Consider the following 22,842-nt stretch of genomic DNA (forward strand, 5'->3'; position numbering starts at 1 on the left):
TTTGCTGGGATAGCTGATGACACTTTGTGTGCTTAACTACTTGTGTGCTTGGGAACACCTGAATGGAAGTAATTCTTTAAAACTTGATTTCCTCACAACTGTTTCCAGTTGAATGGCAGTCACTATGAGCTTTTCTGTTGTATTTTCACAAAAGAAAACTATAACACCTCAACTTGTCTCATGTAACTTTTGAAAGGTGGATTTTCACATAAACAAAGTCTGTGTGCTACATAAACTGAAGTTCTGAATTAAGCAATGAAAATTTGGTGAAAATTCCTTTCCTTGAAAGCAATTTGTTTAGTTATTATAAAATACAATTAATGCTGAAATATTTCCTGAGTTTTATATATTATTAAAATTTAAAGTCTTTACATTGTTTAAAGGCACAGATGAAGAATTGTGTGTTTCTTGACTTCATTTTGTTGAATAATGGTTGGTTTCTGATATTTTTTTATCATGGTCCCAACATCTTCCTTTGCAGTAGCACTAGCTTATTGGAGGTGAGGGAAAGACCAGATTTTGCGTTTAATCTCATTTGTCAGAATTAACAAGCTTTCTCAAATGTTTGGGCTTTTTTCTCCTTGAATACGTCATTGAGCATATGCCAGATCCTTTTTATCTTGCACTTTCCTGACATTTGTTCCTCACAAGAAAAAAAAAATGGCTGTACTGCGTCAGATCCAGGCACTGTCAAATCTGGTATCCTGTTCCTGTGGTTACGTGCCGGTTGCTGAATAAATTGCAACATTTCACTATGCCTGCACTGGCCTGCAGTTTCCCGTGGGCCATACCAATGCCCTCCCCAGCAGAAGGAGCTGTGTTGAGTGTTCAGGGAGTGGAGTGCCACCTACGTGACCAGGGTGCTGAGGCAGCAGAGAGGTCCTGGAGATGGCAGGTAACTCTGCCCACCACAGCAAGAAACTCCTCTTGTCGTGTGCCACCTGCAGCTCGCCGTCCGTAACCATGAGGAGCTGGATGGGCTGTCAGAGTTGCTTCTGCCTTGGGCTGTGTCCTGCTTGACATTAAAGGAAAGAGAGAGCCACAAGCCAAAGCGATTATTGCTGTTTCATATGAGGAGTCTCTTTGACCTCCCCTAGCTGGTGATGATCAGTGGCAAAAGCAGGTACCTAGGGAAAGTATAAGGCAAGTGTATATATGCCATTTCTCTAGTACTGCCCTAGCTCTCAACCATTCTCCGTCCTAGGCACTTACGGAGCTAAATGTGGCTTCTGTGTTTTAAGGAAGGCCCATGCATTTCTCTTCCATGAACTTCCACAAAAATCTGGGCCCGTTTTGTGGTCAACATTCCTTGTGGTTTCAGCATGACCACGGTTTTCTTCCAAATGTTAATATTGGTCTCCTCTTTGTTCTGTTACTGTTTTTTAAAATGTTATTTTAAAGGCTTTCAGTTGTAAACCAGGGTGAGTGGCTTCAGAGGTTGTAGGAATAGCAAGTTGTGTAAAATTGTATAAAGTTACTTTTTCCTTTGCTGTAGGTTATTAATCCAGCATTACATTCAATTTTGGGGAAATGACTTCTGTCTAATAAAATAGTTTTAAATGTTGGTAAGATTCGTGAAAATGTTGGAAAGCTGTGTCTCTCTCTAACTCTAGAAGCCTCCAGCCTGATGTATATGTTTCTTTTTCATATGCGTACATTACAGATTTTTATGCATAGCGTATAAGTGCCTGGGACTGACTACAGTTTTTTGCAGTGAAACATTTTTACCCAAGAACACTGTGAGCTTTTAAAAAATGTTCCATTATATGCAAGTATATGAAATTAATACATTTACGCGGTTTTTGATAACTCTAATGTGCTAAATGTAATTTTTACCATTATGCATTTTCGTATTTTCAAATTATCTTTCCATGTGAAATATATAATATATATTTAAGCTGAGTAAGAAATTAATTTGTTCTAGTAAATGTTAAAAGGCATTCTTTTACATAAAGCATTTAAAATACAGCTTAATGTAGTCTGTAGCATAAAGCTGATGGACCACCAGGTGGTGCTAGTGGAATGTATTTCATGTTGCTTCAGCAGTACTTAAAATGAGTCTTAATAAACGCGAGAGATCTGCCCAGTATGCAAAGATCTACTTTCTCTGCAACAGGACTGTTAGTACAGTTAATAAAAATAAACTGAATAATTGTGTAGTGGCTTTGTGCTCAAGTGAGGTTTGGGCACTTTTAAAAAGTTGCATATAGATCCTGAGCATAAGCATTTGGTCTGTAGGATGGATAATGCGGCAAGCACATGGTACGGAGGCATGTTCCCAGATTCTTTACCAACTTTTCCGTTAATTCAGACAGCAGTTTCTGAAACTTGTAAGTTCATATATTATAAGCACTTTGTATAACATGACTGTTTCTAATTGATTATTTACCGATTACATATTGACTTCCAATAGGAAATACATCTTTTTTTAGTAATGTTTTTTTACATGTTATGATTTTGGCCAGTACAAGAATCATTCCTGCAAGTCTAAAGGAATGCACAGGAATATGGATTTTCTATGATTTAGAAGTATTGGGGTTTTTAGTGCGTTATTTGGCTTAAAAAATCAAATTAGAAACAAATTCTAATTTTAAAGATATACAGATTTTTAGCTACAATTTTTAAGAGTGCCTGTGCTTCAGCTGGTAAGTGATTCAAAAGCAATCTTTTATGAGGGCATTCTTTTGATTCTCTTGAAAATACTTTTTTGTTTGTTTGGGGTTTGTGGGTTTTGTTGTGTTTAAAGGCAAAACAACAACAACAACAGTGGACCAAGGCAGTCCAGAGTAAGTGGCCCACTGATCTGAGCAGGTTTATTTTTGGCCTAATGTGCTCCGACATGAAATACGCATATTCTTTGAAAACAGTGTTTTGCAACATTTAATTAGTGTGTGTTGTCCTATGTAATATCTCCCTTTAAAGAGTAATAGGATTAAAAAAATACAAAAAAGGCTGTGAATGAAAGTGTATCTTCTCCAGTCAAAAAAACCAAAATGTAAAACAATAGCAACCAAAAATCCCCAAACCTTTTTCTCTTGTTGTAATCCTAGTACTGTGACCAAGCTAAAGTGTTTTAGTATGTATGTGCCAGTGTCATATTAGTAACCACCTCACTGTAGCTAAAAACAACCTAAATAAAACCACATGACAAGCACTAATAGGTCTGTAAACCCTTGGTTGACTATGGTTGAACCAACCAGAGAAAGGTTTCTTTGGAATTTGTGGCCCTATGCATTTACTCTGGATAACAACTTTTATTTAATGTCTGGATTTTACTGCCTCAGTTAGGAACAATGGTTGTAACTGGAGTCCTATATGAGTGGAAATTCTTCCACCTTTTTCAAGTCGGCTATACCAAACACTTCACAGAATATATGCATGCATACGAAACCATCTCACAGTGGATGTCAAATATCCAGTGTATGCTTCTCCTGAAAGTGCTCTTCATATTCTGCTTTCCTGCTCAAGACAAATCTTTACTTGGATTCCTCCTCAGTCCGTCCCCCCCCCCCCAATGATGTGTGTAAATATCCTTGAGAAAAGGAAATGTGCTCTTTTCAACTGTTTTTTTTCCTCCTATCTTAAATTTAGTTTTATTAATTCATTTTAGCAACAAACTTTTTTTTTGCTACCTACTTTAAAATTTGGCAGAGCAATTCACTTTGGCAGAGAATCGTAGTATCGCATTCCTGTTATCTCTGAAAATTGTCTATATATTGTTAATGAAAATCAGTAAAATGTCTGTTCTTTACAATTCCCAGCTGAGTCTGTCTGTCTGTCTTTCCTTCTTTCTTTCTTTTGCTGTACAACATACTGAAATGGATCAAGCAATAAGTTGTGTGCAGTAATACATTTTATAGCACAACGTTGTAAATGTGTGCAAGACATTGAATGTGTTTTTTTTTTAATGGATGTGTAATATGCATAGAAAATGTATTCAATTTAGAAGTAGTATTAAAGGTTAACTTTTGGTTCTGTTAGAATACAGAAATTGAAGAGAGGTTAGTTAAAAGCTGTTGGAAGTATGTGCTAATGTGTGTGGTTTTTTGGAAGCAATTTCTCTTTCATGAAGAAAGGGAGAGTTTGCCAGATGCTGCCTTTATAATGTGTGAACAGCTTAAGAAATACATTCTGTTGCATTGTTCTTTAAACTATCAGTTCATCAGAAAAATCATTTTGAGGAGACTTCTGTCAACATCTTCCTTTTTCAGCAGTTGCATTTTTGTGATATGACTGTATTTTGGAATTAGTTTTGTTGGTGACTCTCGATTATTGTCTGTTATAGTACTGTATTCTGAATGCCATTTATACTGAAGGAATGCCCAGAACACTGAATCTTTTAAAAAGATCGTGAAATAGTTTCATTTTCCTTTGCCTTGCTCAGCTTGCTGACCAACTGGTCTGTGCAATTTTGCTCCGTTAAGCCAGTTGCTTAAATTGTTCTGGAGTTATACTAATACAAATGAGAACAGGATTTTATTCTCTGTATTTATTGAAAGATCCAGTCTGCAATAATGAAATGTTCATTAGAGACTGCAATAACTATAAAATGTGACTTGTGTGTATAGCACTTTACCGAATTCCAGTTTAGATTGAATAGATAATAATAAAAAAAAATCTGTTTGTAAAAACCTTGCTACAGTCAGAAATTTGTCCTTTTTTTTTTTTTAATCTTTACATTTTACTTTATTTATTGCCAATACTGAATCAAAGTGTGTTTTATCTCTGAACTATTCTCAGCTTCTCTAAATGGAGGGGCTTCTAAGTATCGGTTACTTTATTCAAAAATTTGACCTATGAAGTATTCTTAAAATGTACGGTCTCATTTAAGAACCTATAAAGGAAACATGATTGTATTGAACAGTCTGTTTTTTAAGGATTGTGGTTACTCTGCTTGTGGAGAATATAAGGTTATTCTAAGAGTGGAACAGTAATAGTAAAAATATTTCTGAAATTGAGTGTTCCTTTTCAATGCAGTAGTTGTGTCATGCCTTAATTATCAACCTGAAATTCAAGTTTTGTTAAAGTTATTGGAGAAGTGTGCTATTCATTTTGGTGGTGTCAAAATTTCACAGCTGAAAGTAAACTTATACTGTGAATATTTCATTGCAGTTTTCTCTTGAGTGGAACTAGAGCACTTGAGAGTTTTATTAATTATATGGTGTGATTTGAATTGGTGAGTTTATCATTATTACTGAATGAATTAGAGGTGTGCTGCAGATGCCTAAACTGTAGTTTAACTTACTAAAGACATGCCATCTCTGTTTTTCTTTGGGGAGGGCAGGGAGATCAGAAGAATCAGTACTGTATTAAGTGTTGCTGAAAAGTGAGCTGCAGTTCTGTGTTTCAGTCTATATAGAGTTGTTTTTTCCTGAATATTTTAGGCAGTTAGCTTTAGATAAAGAATGTTCAAACCAACTCCCCCCCACCCCGGCCACACACACACGCACACGTTCATGTAATTGTTTAATTGACGTTAGACTTCAAAATTTAAGTTTCTTTAATGAAATTGCCAGTTAGGTAATGGTGCTTTGCATTTGTTTGTTTGTTTATACAAACTGCATTTCCTGTTGACTGCTAGTAATGCTTGTTTCTCGTGCTTGTTTTCTCCATTTTAAGATTAATATGGAGTTTGATATCATGAACAGTGTGTATTTATAATAGGGCTGGAATTGAACAACAAAAGATGTTGCAGGACAGGGATAGGTGTTGACATACATGGAGAGATTTTACTGTGTCTGTAGTGTTTTACTTTTATAATCATTCAGTTGATTCAAAATATTTTTAAAATATGAAGCTTAAAAAAAAAGAAAACCACAAATATTCAAGTAATTCAAGCGCTAACAAAGTCTTTCAGTGATGGTGTTCTCAGTTGTACAATCTTTAACTTTTTGCTATTTTATTTTGTAGCATTGTCAGTGAAGCAGGCGCATCTATCTACAGTGTTAGTCCAGAAGCATCTAAGGAAATGCCAGACCTGGACCCTAACCTAAGAAGTGCAGGTATGAAGTATATTGTATTTTATCACCTTTTCAACATGCGGCTTAATTCTCAGTTCTCAGACTGTATTGTTTATAATATTAAGTACAATAAGGACCAAATGTATAAAGAGTGAAAGTTTTGATTGCTTTGTTTCTGAACTTTAATTTGGCATTAATGTTATTCTCGCATCATTTCGCATTCGAAGTCCTAGGTCTTAGCGCTATCCATTAATGACCACATCTTCTACCACAACCTATAATGTAAAGGTCATTATGGATGTATTCCTTCGATAGGCTGGTACACATGAATTTATGGGGATTAATATAGCCAATAAATTGTGTAAACTTTGTTGAAAGTTACACATGTCCATGCTTGTAAGAGCTAGACTTTCCCTCTTTTCTTTTACTCCTTAAAAGTACACAGATGTCTCTAATAATCCTTAAATATTTTAAGGGCTAGGAGAACGGTAAGATTAGAACAGATGTTTGTCTTCATTTGAAGGATGATGATGGCACTTCATTTGCATTCATTGTGATCACTTCTGAAGTCTTTATGTAGCTACATACAGTCCTGGAGAAATACTACTTAGCTTTAGTTAAAAAAACACTTTAGCATAAATATTATTGACGTCTAATATAGTCTATGTCTTGAGAATACACAAGCGTTATCACTGTTATAATTAAAATTTTCAGTGTTTGGTTAAAGAGTAGTTTTAAAGGTCAGACTCTTAGCAACATCATTGGTGTCCAAGATCTACTTGTTGAGTTGATTTCTTGGGAGTCAGATGTAAGGGCAGATCTAAGGTTACTTTGGATTACTTCTTTTGTGTATTTTTAATTTGCAACTCTTTTATAGTTGTGTCATCAACCCTTACTTTTTAATTTCTTGATTTTCCTGCAACTGCTGTCATACTGAATCAAATAAAGCACATTTGAGAGTGCAGCAACACTGTCACGATATAAGTCTTTTCCAGTCAAAATGATAGTCTTAATGTTACATTAGCAGGTTATTGACTTGGAAATTGTTAGGAAGGTGTAGAAATGGGTCATCAGAAAGCAGTTCTGAAGTTAAGTGGTATTTGGAGATAGAACTTTCCAGCGTTCCTCATATGATCCCTTTCCTCTTATTTCCTCAAGGGGAAAAAAGGTTTTGCATTAATTTGATGTTTCAAGTGGATGTTTTTACACGTATAATCTTTAAATGTCTATTTCAGCCCTTCCCTTCCCAGGACAGGCCTCCAGCTTTTTGTTTGACTCTTTCCTTCCTGTCCGCTCACTTACTCCATGGTGATTACTTTTTCCTTGGACCAAGGAGATCTTGAATGTGTCATGGTATGGCCAGAGTGAATATTAGACTTGTGACATTTCTGTATTTTTGACAGATGCCACTAACTTTCCCTTGGGCTAAAGCTTTTTCCATTTCTGTATATTTTTCTGTTGCTTGTTAAAGGTGTTTTTAGAGTTGATATAAATGAACAGAAAAATACTAGAAAAGGAAGAAATACTTTTCCAGATATACCTGCTTTTCCTTTTCCAGATATTACCTGATTTTTCTTAATATTTCTGAAGCTGATTTCTGAAAAAAATGTTTACTGCTGTGCATCAAAGATAGTAAACAAAAATCAAATTACATGACCAATTTCAATATTAGTTATCTAGAGTCCATCATCCATTTTTACTAGGAACTGCTTCAGGCATCACTTACATGCCATTGCATCTGGGTTGAAAAATAGCAGCTCTTAATGTTCTGCAGCAATACTGCAGAATGGATAGAAATTAAAAAAGGATAGGACAGAAAGTGAAAAATAATTGCTTAGTCCCATGAACATCACTTTTTATGGAACTGACAACTATAAATTTTTTATTAAAATAAAATCTTTTAAAAAATTTTAGACTTTTTTTTTTTTGCTTGTTTGTTTCAGTTTGTAATTAGATGCATTAAAGCTGTGGATGCTTTTTTTTTAAAAGCTGAAGGTGGAAATGTGACGTGATACTAGAGGGATGATTTGGGGTTTTTTTGCCCCAAAATTTAATTTTCAGCAAATATAAATGTGATTACATGGTGTCAAAGCTGACTTTTTTTTTTATTTTAATTGTTGTGTTACATCATGTCAGGTTTTGTGCTTACATGATAATGTTTAGTACATTAAAGGAAGCTGACAGCTGCATGATGAAGTGTGACATTTATAGTTAAAATAAAATGTACAGCAGACGTGAGATATCTGTGATCTTAACACAGTTTGCCACTTTAACATTTCTCTGAACACAAACTTGATAAAAGGGGTCTTTTGTGGGGGGAGGGAGGAATTATATAGGTAAGTCTCTCTTTGCCCATCAGGTACGTGAATGTAAAATACTGAATGATGCACTTTAAATAAGAACTCACTTTTACATCTTGTCGTATTTCTCAGTCATATTTACTGTGCTGTTTAGCAACTGTTCTCAGTCAGTTCTCATTTCATATATAGAAATAGAAGATACTGATCCTGATAAAAATGTTATCTTATTAATTTCTTCTTGGTAAGTATTCATTTAAGGGGAAAAACCAGCAAACTTTAGCATTTTTGGGACATGTTAATTAAGTGTATTAGTTAAGCCAAGAACTCCATTGGTTATTTTTCTTTCAGCTGTCTTTTAAGATAATGGATATTGCACATTTGTAATACATCATTGAGAAAAGTCACATTAAAAACTAATTGTGTTTGTGTAAACTATAGCTGAAGGTCTTTACATAGCGCTTTTAACCACTATTGTACTTACTTGAAAAAATGCTTGTTTTGTAAACCGTTTGCTTTTCTCTGTAGTGCAGCATAAATGGGTTAGGCTCTGTCTAACTTTGGAACCATCCTCCAGAGATGGCTCCCTTTCTTCAAGCTGGTTCTAGGCAATATCAGCTTCTGTATCAATTTGTTACATTGAACCAGGTTCCCTAAAATGTTTTTAGCACCAAATATGAATATTTCGTGAAAAGCAGAAGCTTCTATACTGCTATTCCAATTCCTACAAAATCTTGTGGAATGGAGTTCAGCTACTTAGATTGTGAAGAACTTAATGAAACCTAGTTACTTGTGTTTGAGTAGTGTGAGAAGGTATATATCTCCTTCTGACAGTCGTTGTAGGATTAATAAGCAGAATGGCTATTTCTCAGCCTCACAGAATTAGGAGATAAGAGGCTTATAGGCCAGAGCAATAAAAGGATTTCCTACTTGATAGGCTGAGGAAGTTTAGCTGCAGCAGATTAGGAGGGTACTGCCTAAAGAACAAACCTGGAGTTCAAGAACTGGGGGTTTTGGATAAATTTACCATAGAGAGCTGCAGCTTGAGGAAGAAAGGAATAAAAAGCTTCCTTGACCCCTCCTTCCCAAAAGCTGTTCCTAAGAACAGGCTGAAGAGCTTTGATGAGCTTTTATTTGTGGCAGCTTCAAGTTGGCGTTTTTCATTGCAACTTGTACATGAGATCTTCCTTTAGGATACTCTGGGTCTCTCTATGGTTGAGATTTGCTTGTGCCTTTTTTAATGGAAGGTCTGGATGCCAGTTTCCCTGTGAAGTAGCTGTAAGCACCATGTTCAATAAACAGTTATTGTGCATTACAAGTTTACCAATAATTCTCCTTGCTGTTAGTTAGCCTTCTTTCATTATCAGAGTGGTTGAGAAGGCTGTTTTGATGTGATATTCTTTGTATGAGTGAGAGAAAAGAGCTAAAGTCAGTGGTGGTGAGCATTCTTCCTGCAACAGATGGACTCTGTGATAAACAGTGTAGACCCATTTTCAGTTGTCATCACTCTTTTTTGGGCTTGTGAACTCTGGAATTAAATGATCTTCCAAAGTTTGATTATCTTGCTCATGTTGCCTCCATCCTTTCCTATGCAGTGCTGCTTAAGGGTTTGTTTTGTTACACAGAACCTTTGCTTGTCATGGAAATGAGGCTTTTGGGACAAGAAATAAGAAGAGTCTGTGCTGTTATCAATGCACAGACACTATGCCACTCTTCTTGTTATTGCTCTCATATAACGCTTCTTCACTTTTCCAGTTCCTTGTGGTTACAGAAACTTGTTGGCTGAAACTTGGACTAGACAAAATGGAAGGATTGTGGAGGGTCAGGTGAAGTAAATGGAAAGAGTAACATGGATGACTTTTCTCAGTGTTGAAGGATTGACACACAGAAATATTGACATTGGAATTTATATACTTCCTGGATGCCTGCAAATGTCTTTTGAGATATGCTCAGCTAGTGGTGGTTTTGTGTTTCGTACAAGGAGGAGAACAGATGCACCCTGTATTTATCATGTGCTCAAATCAGAAGTCTTACCTTCTTTTTTCATCTATGTAATGTAAAAAGCAGTTGATGCAGTGGAACAATCACCTCAACTTTTCAACTTGGGTACCATGATGAAAGGAATGTTGCATAGTAATTCTAAGAAATGGAAGAAAGTGCCAAGTTCTGGAGAAACAGTGACATGATGGCTGAGAATGACTATGAGGATGGGATTTTTACCCTGGGCTGGATATACACTCAGTAATACAAAATGGGGAATGTCTTCATTTCACGAAATTGATTAATTACCTTTCATTTTCAGATGACTCTTCTAACAAAAAAGCAATCTCTTCTTTCTTCCAATATTTAAAAAGTAAAATAAAAACCTAATATACTTCATTACATTGATTTACAAAAATGATGCAAACAAACCCAAACATGTAGAATTCTTTAAACATTGGGATAAGGTAGCAAATGGTGTTACTTTTTTTTTCAGATGCACATTTATATTATCCCTTGCTAGAAGAGATCTCATGCTAAGCCTGTCTGATTTATTTCCATGCCTTAATCCATGTGCATTTGGATTTAAATTTGAAAATCTGTGTTCAGATGCTGAAACAAGAGTAACATACTTGTACTTTTCTAATGCAGTGACTTTAAGAAGTCCATAGAGCACATAGCCCTGTCACCCAGTTAGCAAAGCAGTGAGCCTCAATTGTAGATAAAATACTCTGAAAGTTACTTTTTGTAAAGATCTGGAGTACTAACAGAGCTAGAATATGTTCCATGTTCCATGCACAGGTATGATCTGGTACAGCAACTGCTGCTTCAAAAGGATGATTTCTGAGGATAAAGAGTCTGGGAGAGCAAAAGGTCACATGGCGTAGCCTGCCTTAGCATTGTCAAATCCCATCTTCTTGTCTCCTCTCCACAGGGCAGAATACATTGGATTATTGTACACTCAAAGTTCAGTTAACCACTTGCACTTTTCCTTGCAAAAGAAAGCCTTATAGGCTTTTGGGGCTTGTTAGGACTTTGAGACTGTCATGCTGCAGGGTTTTGTTCCCTTGGGTGCTGTTAAAGATAGAGACATACAGTTCAGAGCTGTCATAGTGGCCAGCAAATGGAAGGTAAAGATCAGAGAAAACGTAATTTCTTTTGACTTTATCTTAAGGAAAGTAAAACAATTTGATGATTAGATGTGTGGGACATAGTGCCTTGATGTCTACTTGAGCTAATTTCTTCACCTTCTTAAAAGAGCACTACTTCCCCTTGGCTACTCAGGAGAGAAGGTCATTTCTCAAAAACTTAATTGGACAGAAGTCTTATGGTTATACCATTCCCAGTGCTTCCTAAGTGTAAGCTTCTTTCTACAGATAATCATAGAGGATTGGTACAAGTTCCACAAGTTTTCAGAAAGAGTTAGAAGAAAGGAAAGTAAGCTCTATGTTTTTATACATTAGAACATTTTTGCCTTGGTCATAAAATGTTATTCATTTCATTGGAACATGTGCAATTACAGCAGTACAAAATGAAGTTGCATTTTGTCTTTCATCTGCTGTATTCTATAGCACTTATGAATGACTGAGTTGAATTGTACTTTTAGAAAGGAAAAGATGCAGTAGGTTTTTTTGCCTGGTAAGTTATTTTGTTTTTTGCTTTAGTTTTCCCCTGAAATGAAGCAAAATGTTATCATCAAGATAACACTTCAAAGTGAAGAAGGCTTGTTCCTTGTTGCCCCATCGTATCCAGTTCCTGCCAATGAGAAGTAGCTCATCTGAAGGTGTGGATGACATTCTATAGTTTGAACAGAAGTTAAAGCAAATCTTTGGATAGTTTTTTAAAAAAACAGTATATAACTGCATTTAGTGTGGAAATGATTGAGCTTATTTAACTTATACACAAACGTGCATGCCTCTATCAGGATTCTGATAAATAGAAAAATGGTTTTCAATCACTTGGAAACAGTGGCACAATGCTGGATGGATTCTGTTACACAGGAGTTAAAGATGTTTTCTAGTCTTTACTGTTTTGCTGTTCTAGACAAGAATCTAAATCTTTTCTAATCTGTGCAAACTTAATGGCATGCAGGAGAGAGAGTGTATAACTATCCACATCCTGCCGATCTGCACTGTACCTCCTCTGAAGCTGTGGAACAGAGGAATAGACTGGAGTTGAATCTTCTGAGCTACATAATCAAGACCCATGTAGATGTCCCTAGGCTTTCACCTTGTTACAGAATTAAAACAAGATTATTTTGAACTAAATGAAAGCTCTTCTGCCTGGCTGTTTTGGGGTAAATATTTCCAATAAATAGACTTGTGTGCGTAGCTTTTACCTGAGCGTCATTCTCTGTACTCTGTAAGTTATTGTTTGCAACTGATGTTTGATCTTTCCATACTTCATGGAAAGATGTGATGTTGGCCTTGCCTTTCTCTCATTACCTATTTCTAATATGCCGGATGGGTCTGAATTCAGCAGAAGGAAGTGGCCTTTTACTTTCAGTGCATCGTTTGCTGTGCGTCTGAACAATCTGAAAATGCCACTTCTGTCTAGAAGTGATCTCCAGGAGCAGAGCATTAGTCTAGGTTCTGGTAAAGCCAATTTCCACAAGCATAAAAGAATGATGAAAACAACTTCCTTCCCTCCCTGTTGATGTAACTGTGTGTGTGTGTGTCTGTGTAATTTCCTTAGAAGGCTGTGTCGTTTCTTTGAAGCACTGAGCCAGACGAACAATGAGTATAAGGCTGCTCTTTAATTTGAAGAGTTTTTTGTTTTGTTTTTAATATAGCAGTGTTATTCTCCAAAGCTGTTGTTCATAATATAGGCTTAGAAAAGGGCACTCTGGTCACTTCTGAAAGGTTAACTTTTGTTGTTGACATAAACGAATAACTCTTACAAGTATAGAACTTGCAGAAATCTTTACTTTCAGTAGTAATGTAGTTAAAGCCATGGTGACGCAGTTAAAAGTAGTAGTGGTGATCTGAATGTGAAGTGTGTATTGGCAAATTCTACCTTTTAAGCTGAGCAGACGGGGAAAGTTTTCTCAATGTATACCATCCTGTAGGACTCATTTCAGGGGGTGAGGAGGGGATGGAGGAGAAGGGAAATCGTGTCAGGCTGCAGTTAAGTAATTATATTTCTCCCTCCTCACTCTGAATAAAAAAAATTGCTGTGATATAGGAAGTACTAATGAGTAGAGGAAAGTGTTTGTGAGGATGTGTTTCTAAGAAAAATGTTGCCTTAAAGCTGCATTGCAGTATTCACTTGTTGACGTTTTCTTTTTATATGTATTTCTTATTTTCTTTTTGTATTCAAGCCATCTCTTTTAAAGATTTTTGTAGTAAGTAAATAGAACATTGTCATTCATTATTTCATTAATCTTAAGCAAATAACAGATTATCAGTTTTATGGAGTTAAAAGTAAACTAAAATGTAATCTTTTTAAAACAAAAACCTGCTCACTTGCCACAGAAGAATTTTGGATGAAATGCAGCTGTTGAGCAGTTGCTTAAAATAAATTGCATACTTTAAACCCACCACGAAGATATATGAGGATTCAAAACGGTGTCACAAATCCTGACCTACTGAGAAAGAATGCTTAATGAAAAGACTACTGTAAGTTTCACTGTATCCTTTGCAAGGGGGGTGAAATTCAGGTCAACAGGATAGAAAGCTTCCAGGACTCAGGAAACCTGAACAATCGATCACTGAGTAAACATAATTGCAGATTCTTCTGGAGAGTAATTGATCTTGAACGCAATAATAGGCTTTATAAAAGGATTTAAATGAGTTGTAATGTGTCCACATCTACCCTGGTATGATATATTGACAGTAATTACACATGCATTTGTGAGTTAGTCTTTGATTACCTTAATATTAATTTTTACTGAATTGACATTTGAGGTTTCTATCTAAACTTCTAAGATACAAAGGTTGATTTAAAATGGGAGGGGGGGTGAGTTGCTTGGATGTTCTTACAGTAACATGTCTCAGCAAGAACAAAATACTGAGGTTGTGTAATAAAAATACAGAATGTTCTCATTTGTGACAAAATTGAGGCTGAACTAATCATAGCCTAATAGCTTGTGGTTGCTATATATTTATTTGTAAAACATTTATAAAACTATGCCCATTGCCTTCACATCTGGAAAACTCACGTTGTTTCAAAACACAAACAAATGCTCGCACTCGCATGAGGTAGCTAAACTGTCACAGTTATTGACTGGGACACTTTTTTATCCTTATATAAAGACCCATGTGTTTAAAGGAATGCCATCAGCATAAAACTCAGATTTTTGGCTGAAAACATTTTACTGCTTGTAGTGACAAGCAACATTTGAATGCTGCTGTACCTGAAAGAAATTAATTTTTTTTTCTTCTTTCACCCATCGTAATTTCTGGCAGCCTTTCATAGTGCATTTGGCAGAACTCTGAATATTCATTTTTACTGTTTTCCCATGTACAGCCATTAAGCTTTTGCTTTATGGTGTGGTTCTTACATATAGCAATGCAAAAGGAGAACATTTTAGTATGTGATTGTCTGAACCAAAGCAATTGGCAGGCTGCCCCAGAAACAGGCACAATACTTAACTATTTCGTATGAATGTTCTTGTGCGGCTCACTAGCTGTTCTTGCACCTTTAAGGTGGACATCTGATTTTGGCCATAATGAATGGCTTATATCTATTCTGTTAGTGGGGGGAGGCAGGTAGCCTAATTAAAAAGTTAGCACTATTTCTGTTTTTACGGCTGACAGCTGACACAGCTGTCACATAATATATACATAGCATATACACACTCTAGAGAAATAAATGGAAAACTGTTATGTTTTTTTTTTCCCTGTTGCTGGAAGTAGACACTTTTTTCTTTTCTTTTCTTTTTCTTTCCCCTCCAGTCTTTAAAAAGACTTTGCCTGAAGACTTTTATCAGTGTTCCAAAGTGGAAACTGTATCCTTTTTTATCCCTGTGAGAAGTGTGAAATTGCTTGCTGTAGAAAGTAATAGTAAAAACAAATTTTAGAAATGTGATGAGTATGTATGGAGAAAATAGCCTTGATTTTAAATTTGTCAGGGAGGAATTCAGACAGATTTGATCTTTTAAGACAGGAATAGCTGGATAACTAAGTATGTGTGCAAGTTCGTGAGGGCACATCTGCTCATTAGCCATTTGGAAACGGAACATTTTAACATAATTATTTATTTTCCATGGAGATCAGAGACTGAGAATGGCATGAGCTGTGCAAGCAACTCTTATGCAAGCTTTTCACCTACCCCACTGTCATTGCACTTCCGCGCTGACAGGCAAAAATATTCAAGTATCTGGTGGGTTTGTTTTGTCGTACAACCAGATTATGGAGTGAACTGAGACCACCAAGCAATTATTAAATTGCTTTCTTACAAGATGTCAGAAAATGTTGTAATGATAAAAAAGTATTTTAGAAGATATACTTTCTGTAACCTTCTTTATTTCTCATTCCACTTGGAGGTGAAGATCATGTACGTTAAAGTCAGAGGACCACCTAGGCCATTCTGTCCCCTCAAGCTTTAAAATTTTACATGGATTTACTGCATGGCAGCACAATATGTTGCTGTCATTCCAAATGTTGCAATAATGTTTTGTTTTTAATTGACAACTTGAAGAAGCTTTACATCTCTCTGGTGTGCAATACTTGTAGTCGTTTTCTACTAGAAGGCCATGTCATTTTGCTGTTAATGTACTGTGTTTGCTATTGATTTTTTTTTCAATTTTGCTTAATGAGTGTATTGTGAGAATGAAATGTCAAGAGTTTCATGGTTGGCCCTATTTTCTATTTTTTGCCCTGCATGTCATCACAGAATTTATTTTGTATTTTCTTAAACAAAAATGATGCATAACTTAACTGTAGAAGTGAGATTGCACTGCCTATTTCATTGTCTCTGTTCAAAAAATACATTGTTTATCGCCTTTTCTGAATTGTACTTTAAACATACAGACAACTAATTTTAGGAAATACCTGTATCAGTATAAAATAGTTATTTAATATGAAAATTTATGAAACTTATTGATTTAATTGTTATAGGGAAAATACGAGACCATCAGGTTTTACTGTCTCTGACCCTGATTTTGTATTTTGGTCCATGGGAGCAGATCTTGCTTTTCTGCAGAGCCCTCACGATTTTAATAAGACTCTGCTTGCATTGCAAGAATCCAGCCATGCAGAATAAATTACTGGAGTGGAGCCTCATTGCCCCCTAAAAAGATATCTATTGAAGCGTGTTATTACTGTAACAGAGAAAAGGTGGTTATACCTGTACAAGAGACTGTAGACACTAATCTTGAGTCAGTGTAGGAGTGAATTTGTGCCTAGAGGGCAGGTGGGCTGGTCTTGCATTTTCCCTCTTGTGCTCTCCTATTTTATTTTGAGTTTGAGAAGTTCTGGAATAGAGTTGAGCCTTTAGAGAAGATTTTGACGGTCAGCTCTCCTGCTCTTATCACTGTAGGAACTGCATCCTTCAAACCGTATAACTGTCTGTTAGTTGATCTTCACCCTTCAACATAGCAACCATTAGACCTAGTCAGGAAAGCACTTAAATGTCTGTGTAACTTTATGCATGTGAATACTTTTGCTAGTTCCAGTGGGAATTCCCGTATACATCTGTGCTGAAGTGCTTTGCTGGATCAGGGACTATATCTCTGCTGGAAGCTTCACAGGGATATGATGAGGCTGTCAACCTAGTTATTATAAAAATAAGGTTCTGAATTTTACTTTTTAATAGAAGATTCCTGAGAAAAATTTGTGTTTGGAAATTTACTGTACTAGCCTATCAGTGTAGTTGTTTATTTTTAAAAGGTGTAATGAAAGGGGATGTGGACACTGAAAAATGTTTGCTCTCAAGTTGTCTAAAATGTAACTTCTGAAATATATTTTATATTACAGAACCCACTGAATTGAATTGAAACCACTGAATTGTACCTATATAGAGACTTGTGTTTTTTCAGAATAAATAACTGTATAGAGCTCTTTCCTGTTTTGGACCAGCATTATTTTCATTGATGCTTTGTTCTATTTTTGTTTCTGTTGAGTGCAGACATTCCTACATTTAAAGGTGACTGGTCATCTGTACCACTAGTGTTTCAAATTGTAATTAATATGTATGATTGTTACAGGAAAGCATTTCTGTTGTAAGCTATAGCACTTGCACTGATTAACCTTTTGTGATTCTGACAAGAAGGCGTATGTTAGAGCCTTTGAATTCAGAACTTCTCTGTTAGAGAAGCAGGCAGATCAGATGTCACTGCTATAGCGCTTTCTGAGGCTAGCTAGCAAACTGCCATTGTCAGCATACATTCGAACTGATAATAAGGGATATGAAGTCCTGCATGACCAAGCAGTGAACTTGAACTTCATGCTAACTATACATTTAGCAGTGCAAATCTTTAAAGCGAAATCTTTGGTGCTGTATTCAATACATAAGTTTTGCCGTGGTGGTTTCAGGTTCCCCTACATAACTAGTAAATAGGCAGGCATTAGATCTACTATTTTGTCCTCAAGTATCAATATTTAGTAAAGTTCTATTCTGAAATGCTGTGAAATCACTATTTAACAACCTACAGTAGTGGCCATTTAAATAAGGCATGTAAAGATTTTTGTATTTATATGAGCTATTGACTATTGGAGATGCTTACAGTTTTTCTGTTTAAATATTACGTATATGTTGCTGAGCAAATCACATTATGTATATACCTGTTTACTCTTGTCTCTTCTTTGTCTGCCCTCTCTTGATTTAAATAATAATAAAAAATTTTAGGAAATGCCTCTTGGAATGTGGCTAAAGCCAACTGCTACTGGAAAAGGGTCACAGCTTTCTCCTGTCCAGCCCCACTCTTCTCATTCTCACCCAAGTTCACACAGCAGGAAAAGCAGCCATAGCAACAGGAGCTGGCCTTCAAACCATCTGTCAACTGACATCTTGGAGATCCCTTCCCTCCCCAGCGCCTTGACCTTTGTGCTTTTCCTCCTCCTCTTGACTTATTAGAATCTATTTGTCCATACGTTATCTGTGCTGCTTACATGCTGTTGGTCCAGCTTTTCCTATTCTTGCTTCTGTAAAAGGAACCTTGATTAATATGACCGTTAGCTTGTGTCTCTTTCCCTTGCCATTGGTCTGTCTTCATCTGTTTGACTTGTAATCTTTTTGGCACAGGTACCAGCTATTTCTTTAGTGTTGTATAATGCCAATAAAGTAACTATGGTCCCTGGTTGGGCCTCAGAAAACTCATGGAGCACTAATAGTAATGGTGTTACATTGTAACTATTTACCTAATTTATCAGAAAAACTCAATTTAAAAAATACTTTCCAAGTTTATATTATGCTAATCTTAGCAGAGTCACCAAAGGGAAAAATGTGTTTTGTAACTCATGACAGAACTTAAAACAGAAATGCATTCCAGTGTTTTGGAAAATACTGTAAAGGGCACGTTAGTGTCATAACTCTCAACACAAGACTGATTATCTAGAATGCTAAACAGCTTTAATGGTGGATGTAAGGGCTGTCTCAGATCCTGACGAGTCTACTGTAAACAGGGAAATCTTTGGCTGTTTTAAGACTGCCACTGGAGTTGTTAAACTGCCCTCCTGTTGTCACGGGGAATATAGTTAAGGAAAAGATAGCTGGAGTTCTTCTGTGTCAATGAACTCCAATGACCAGGAATTATCTTGGGATAAACCAGACAACCCCACTCTCCCTTGGCAAGCATAAATTTATTTTTTGTTGCATCTCTGGAGAATTTATTGACTTTCTAATTTCCTTGCATGTCAACTTACTGAATCCCACCTGCTTGATAATCTGTTCAGGTTTGTTTTTTAGAGTGCCTTTGTTTTCCTATAGGAAATTCATTTACTGTGTTACAGCCTCAGTCTCTGATTCTGTGCATTATCAGGAAGTGCTAAAACTGGTTCAGAGAAGGAATATTATTCTGATAACCTCTGCATTTTACCTCTCTGGGTTATGTTTGCCTTGCATGTAATAACTCGTCTTTTTGGAAAGACCTTTGGTTTTGAGTATTAAGAGTGCCTCCCTGTATTGATATTCTTCATCAGAGTTTTCTTCACTGTGTAGAATGAATGGACTGAGAGGTGCTAAATCAAACAACTTGTCCTTTTTGTGCATTCAAGCTCAGGAGAAAACGAGTTCCGAAATGTAAGGATAGAACTTTTTGTTTCAGTGTATGTGGGAGGAAGCACACTTGGAAATGTTGGGGCAGGTTGAAAAATGCAACCCAGTATTTGCTGAATTAGACCAAGATTGAGACTTTGCAAATAAGTATTTGTTCTGACATTTCAGTAAGTGAAGAAGTTAATAGTAAAGGTGGGCTTCAAAAATTCAGTCTTGGCTCAGGCATTGGGATTAATAAAGCTTAAATGTTCTCCCCACGTGCTGTTAATGGCATCAGAAATATTGGAAATGGCTTTGTTTTTTCTAAACTTGGTTATAAACAAGTAGGTTGCAAATCGATGTGTTTTAGTATGGAGTTTAGATTAAAAGATGGTAAAATTACTGAGTACCCAAGACCCATTTTCAAAGTGACTCCTTCTGGCAACAGCAGAGCTGCATACATTTATCCCATTGTTAGTGTCTAGTACACTTTGAAAGTGAACATTGAATTATATAGTTGGAGTATATATAAAGATTCAACTGCAGATGTGCAGTTTACCTTAGAAATAACTATATTGGAGAAATAATTCAGTGAATATTTACTCCCTTCTTTAAAAAGAAAAAAAAGGTTTGGTGTTACATGTCTGTGATTTAAGGTTAAAAGTTATTTCAGAATTTAATTTTAGATGTTACGTATGCATTTTAGTATGGATACAAGTGTGAAATTTACTGTCCATAGTTCTGTATATTCTCCTTGTGAACTGAGGAAGTGAATGTCATGGTTACAGTATGAAATCTCCTTGAGTCTTTGCTTGAATTACTTTAACTGTGAATATACACTTCATCTCTTGGGTCCAACAATGGGAAAAGGTTTCTATTATATTTTTGGTAATTTTGTGCTGCTATCCTTTTTTCTTTCCCCAGTCAAAAAATAGATTAAATATGTAGAATACTGAAAAAAATAGAAAAAGTAATTATATAATTCTGCTTTTCAGATAAAAATATAGTTGTTTTCTAATTCTGTTTTTCAGTTTCCATAGCTAGACGTGTACAAGACCCGTTAGCTGAGCTAGTGAAAATTGAGCCCAAACACATAGGAGTTGGAATGTATCAGGTAAGGTAATGCATATCATTTAATGTAAGTAATCCATCATGATATAGAGCAACACCAAAACACTTCTTTATAATTAAGCATCCACTAGTTTTGTCATCTTTAAAAGGTTTGTGTAGTGTTGGTAGTATGGTAGTAAACATTTGTAAGTCATAGAGTGGTTCTTTTTTAATCTCTTATTTTAGCAATTATTACTGAGAATCTAAAATGTCTTTATTTGTCAGATTTATAGTCTTTTTAAAATATCAGGTCAGACAGATAACCTGATCTGTAAAGCCTTCTCTTTTTTTGCATCATTACAGCAATGGGATTTTAGGTCTTTGTGTAAAATACACTGAGATACTGATCCTCCACCTAGAAGCCATTAATTTGTATTATTAGGTGCATTCCTTCTTATGTTCATGGTAAAAACACTAGTTTTGACATTTTTCATTTACTAAAGCTTAATTGGAAAATGTTTGACTATTCTCAGTTTTGTGCATTTTTGTAGGTTATTTTTGAGGGGTGAAATTTATTTTCAAAGTGTCTTTACAAAATGAGTGGCATTGAGAAGTGGTACAAAAATTGTTATTTTACAGCATGTTGGCGTCAGTTCAGAAAAGCATTTATGCGTGTGCTTCAGTCCCACAGAACAGAGAAGTGCAAAATAGAAAATGCAGCATGTGCTTTCCTCTGTAGTTTCAAGACTATAGCCTATAAGTTAATTTGAACGGATGGAACAGAAGTCGGGACAGAAAGCACAGAATTTAAGACTGTTCTGAGATACTCTGGAGCTTTCAGGTGAGCTCCTGAGAGTCAATGGAATAGAATGCAGTTCAGAAACTGCAGTGGTTTTACTGCCACTGCTAAAGGCGGTGTGACAAAGACAAAAATGTGTGTGGCTGCTGTTGAGGGGAGACACTGCGAGCTTCTGTTTTCAAAGAAATGGAAATATCCTGGATTACTTTTAAAGAACCTAGGTCAACATTATTGTTGGTAAAGGTAGTACTCAGTGCTGTTTTTGAAAGCTGTACTTGTATTACTACACTAGAAAATGTACTTGTATTGCTTGTTAACTGTCAAGCCAATCAAGAAAGTAACTAATATAATTAATCTTTCAGTGTAAAATATACATTTGAGGAGAATTAGATTGAAAGGCTGAAATAATGTAGATTTCTGTAATGAATGCATCCAGAATGTGGCAAAAGTATGTTCTACTGACAGCTGCTACAAACCAGGGGTTCTGACAAAAAGAGAAGATTCAGTCTGAAGCATAATTGGTCTTGTTACTTATGAAAGCCAACTACTTTTATTTATAAAAGCATCAACAAGAAAAACAAAGTGGTACAAGTTTTTGTCATTCTTTTCTTTTAAGGAAAAAAGTAAAAAAAAAAATCATGAAATGCTATATCCTAATAGCAGCCTTTCAAGTAGAAGTTGGTGGATTTTTTTAAAGAAAAAAGAAAGATCAATTTCTAAATGTTGCGGATTTGCAGGTCTCAGGAACTTGCATTTCTGTGGCTAAAACTATCTACTGTGGCCCACGTGCATGTTGTACTACTGAACGTCTCAAGCAAAGAGTTGGTGGTTGGTATATGGTTTAGGGAGGATGACATTATGAGATGAATTTATGTTAAATAGAAAGCAGCTGTTTGTTACTGCCTCAGTGGTTTAAGCCAGCTTGATTTACTTTGCACTGAAACGGAGCAGGTAAGTGCCATCTTCCTGGCCCTTGCACTGAAACTTCTTGATCCACTAAAGGTGTTTTACAAGTGAATGTCCGACTACATTATTTGTTCATGTCCAAATTGGTTATATTAAAAGTTTGAGGGAAAGAATTCTTAAAAGCCTGTTAAAGGTAGACCTCGAAAGTTGTTCACCCTCAGCAATCTGCACTTTTAAGTCTCATCATGGTTTGGATAATCCTTTTAGAGAGATATATCTCCTGTCAGAAGTTTTAAATATCACCCCAGTAGCTATAAGATGTTTGTTCAATGATGTAAAGATTTCTGAGGTACTAGAGCTTTATGTGACATTCTCGAAAGCAAATTTGCACTCTTGAAAGCAATGTCAAAAGTTTACTGCTCTTTGAACACTAGAGGCTCTCTCTTGGCAGAGGAGGGGAAGAGAAGAGGAAAGGAATTAAGCTATTATGACTTGCCTCCCTTTAGGGAGAAGAGTTACTTGTTTATATCTCAGAAGCTAGGCATGGAAAAAGCTGTTGTATCGCATAGTGAGTCCTAGAGTAATTGCTGATCTAATCCCTCAGATAAAGGGTATATCAGGTATAGAATTTGATATTATCCAAAACATTTTTAAAGGTTATATTATACTTTCTTTATTTTATGACCTAATTACTGACTGTAGCTTTTTATTAACT

The 22,842-nt window shown here is 35.8% G+C and overlaps 1 protein-coding gene across 5 annotated transcripts in view; it reads left to right on the forward strand.

Moving 5' to 3' along the window:
- The window catches only part of SRBD1 (S1 RNA binding domain 1), a 142,764-nt gene that overhangs the window by 65,774 nt on the left and 54,148 nt on the right, over positions 1-22,842 (forward strand). For all 5 annotated transcript variants that reach the window (XM_026121185.2, XM_026121184.2, XM_026121186.2 and 2 more), the window contains 2 exons: positions 5,911-6,002; positions 20,404-20,486. In XM_026121185.2, the coding sequence (XP_025976970.2) occupies positions 5,911-6,002; positions 20,404-20,486 (175 nt within the window). The remainder of the gene's footprint in view (positions 1-5,910; positions 6,003-20,403; positions 20,487-22,842) is intronic.

Source organism: Dromaius novaehollandiae, chromosome 3, assembly GCF_036370855.1.
Source record: "Dromaius novaehollandiae isolate bDroNov1 chromosome 3, bDroNov1.hap1, whole genome shotgun sequence".
Lineage (NCBI taxonomy): Eukaryota > Metazoa > Chordata > Aves > Casuariiformes > Dromaiidae > Dromaius > Dromaius novaehollandiae.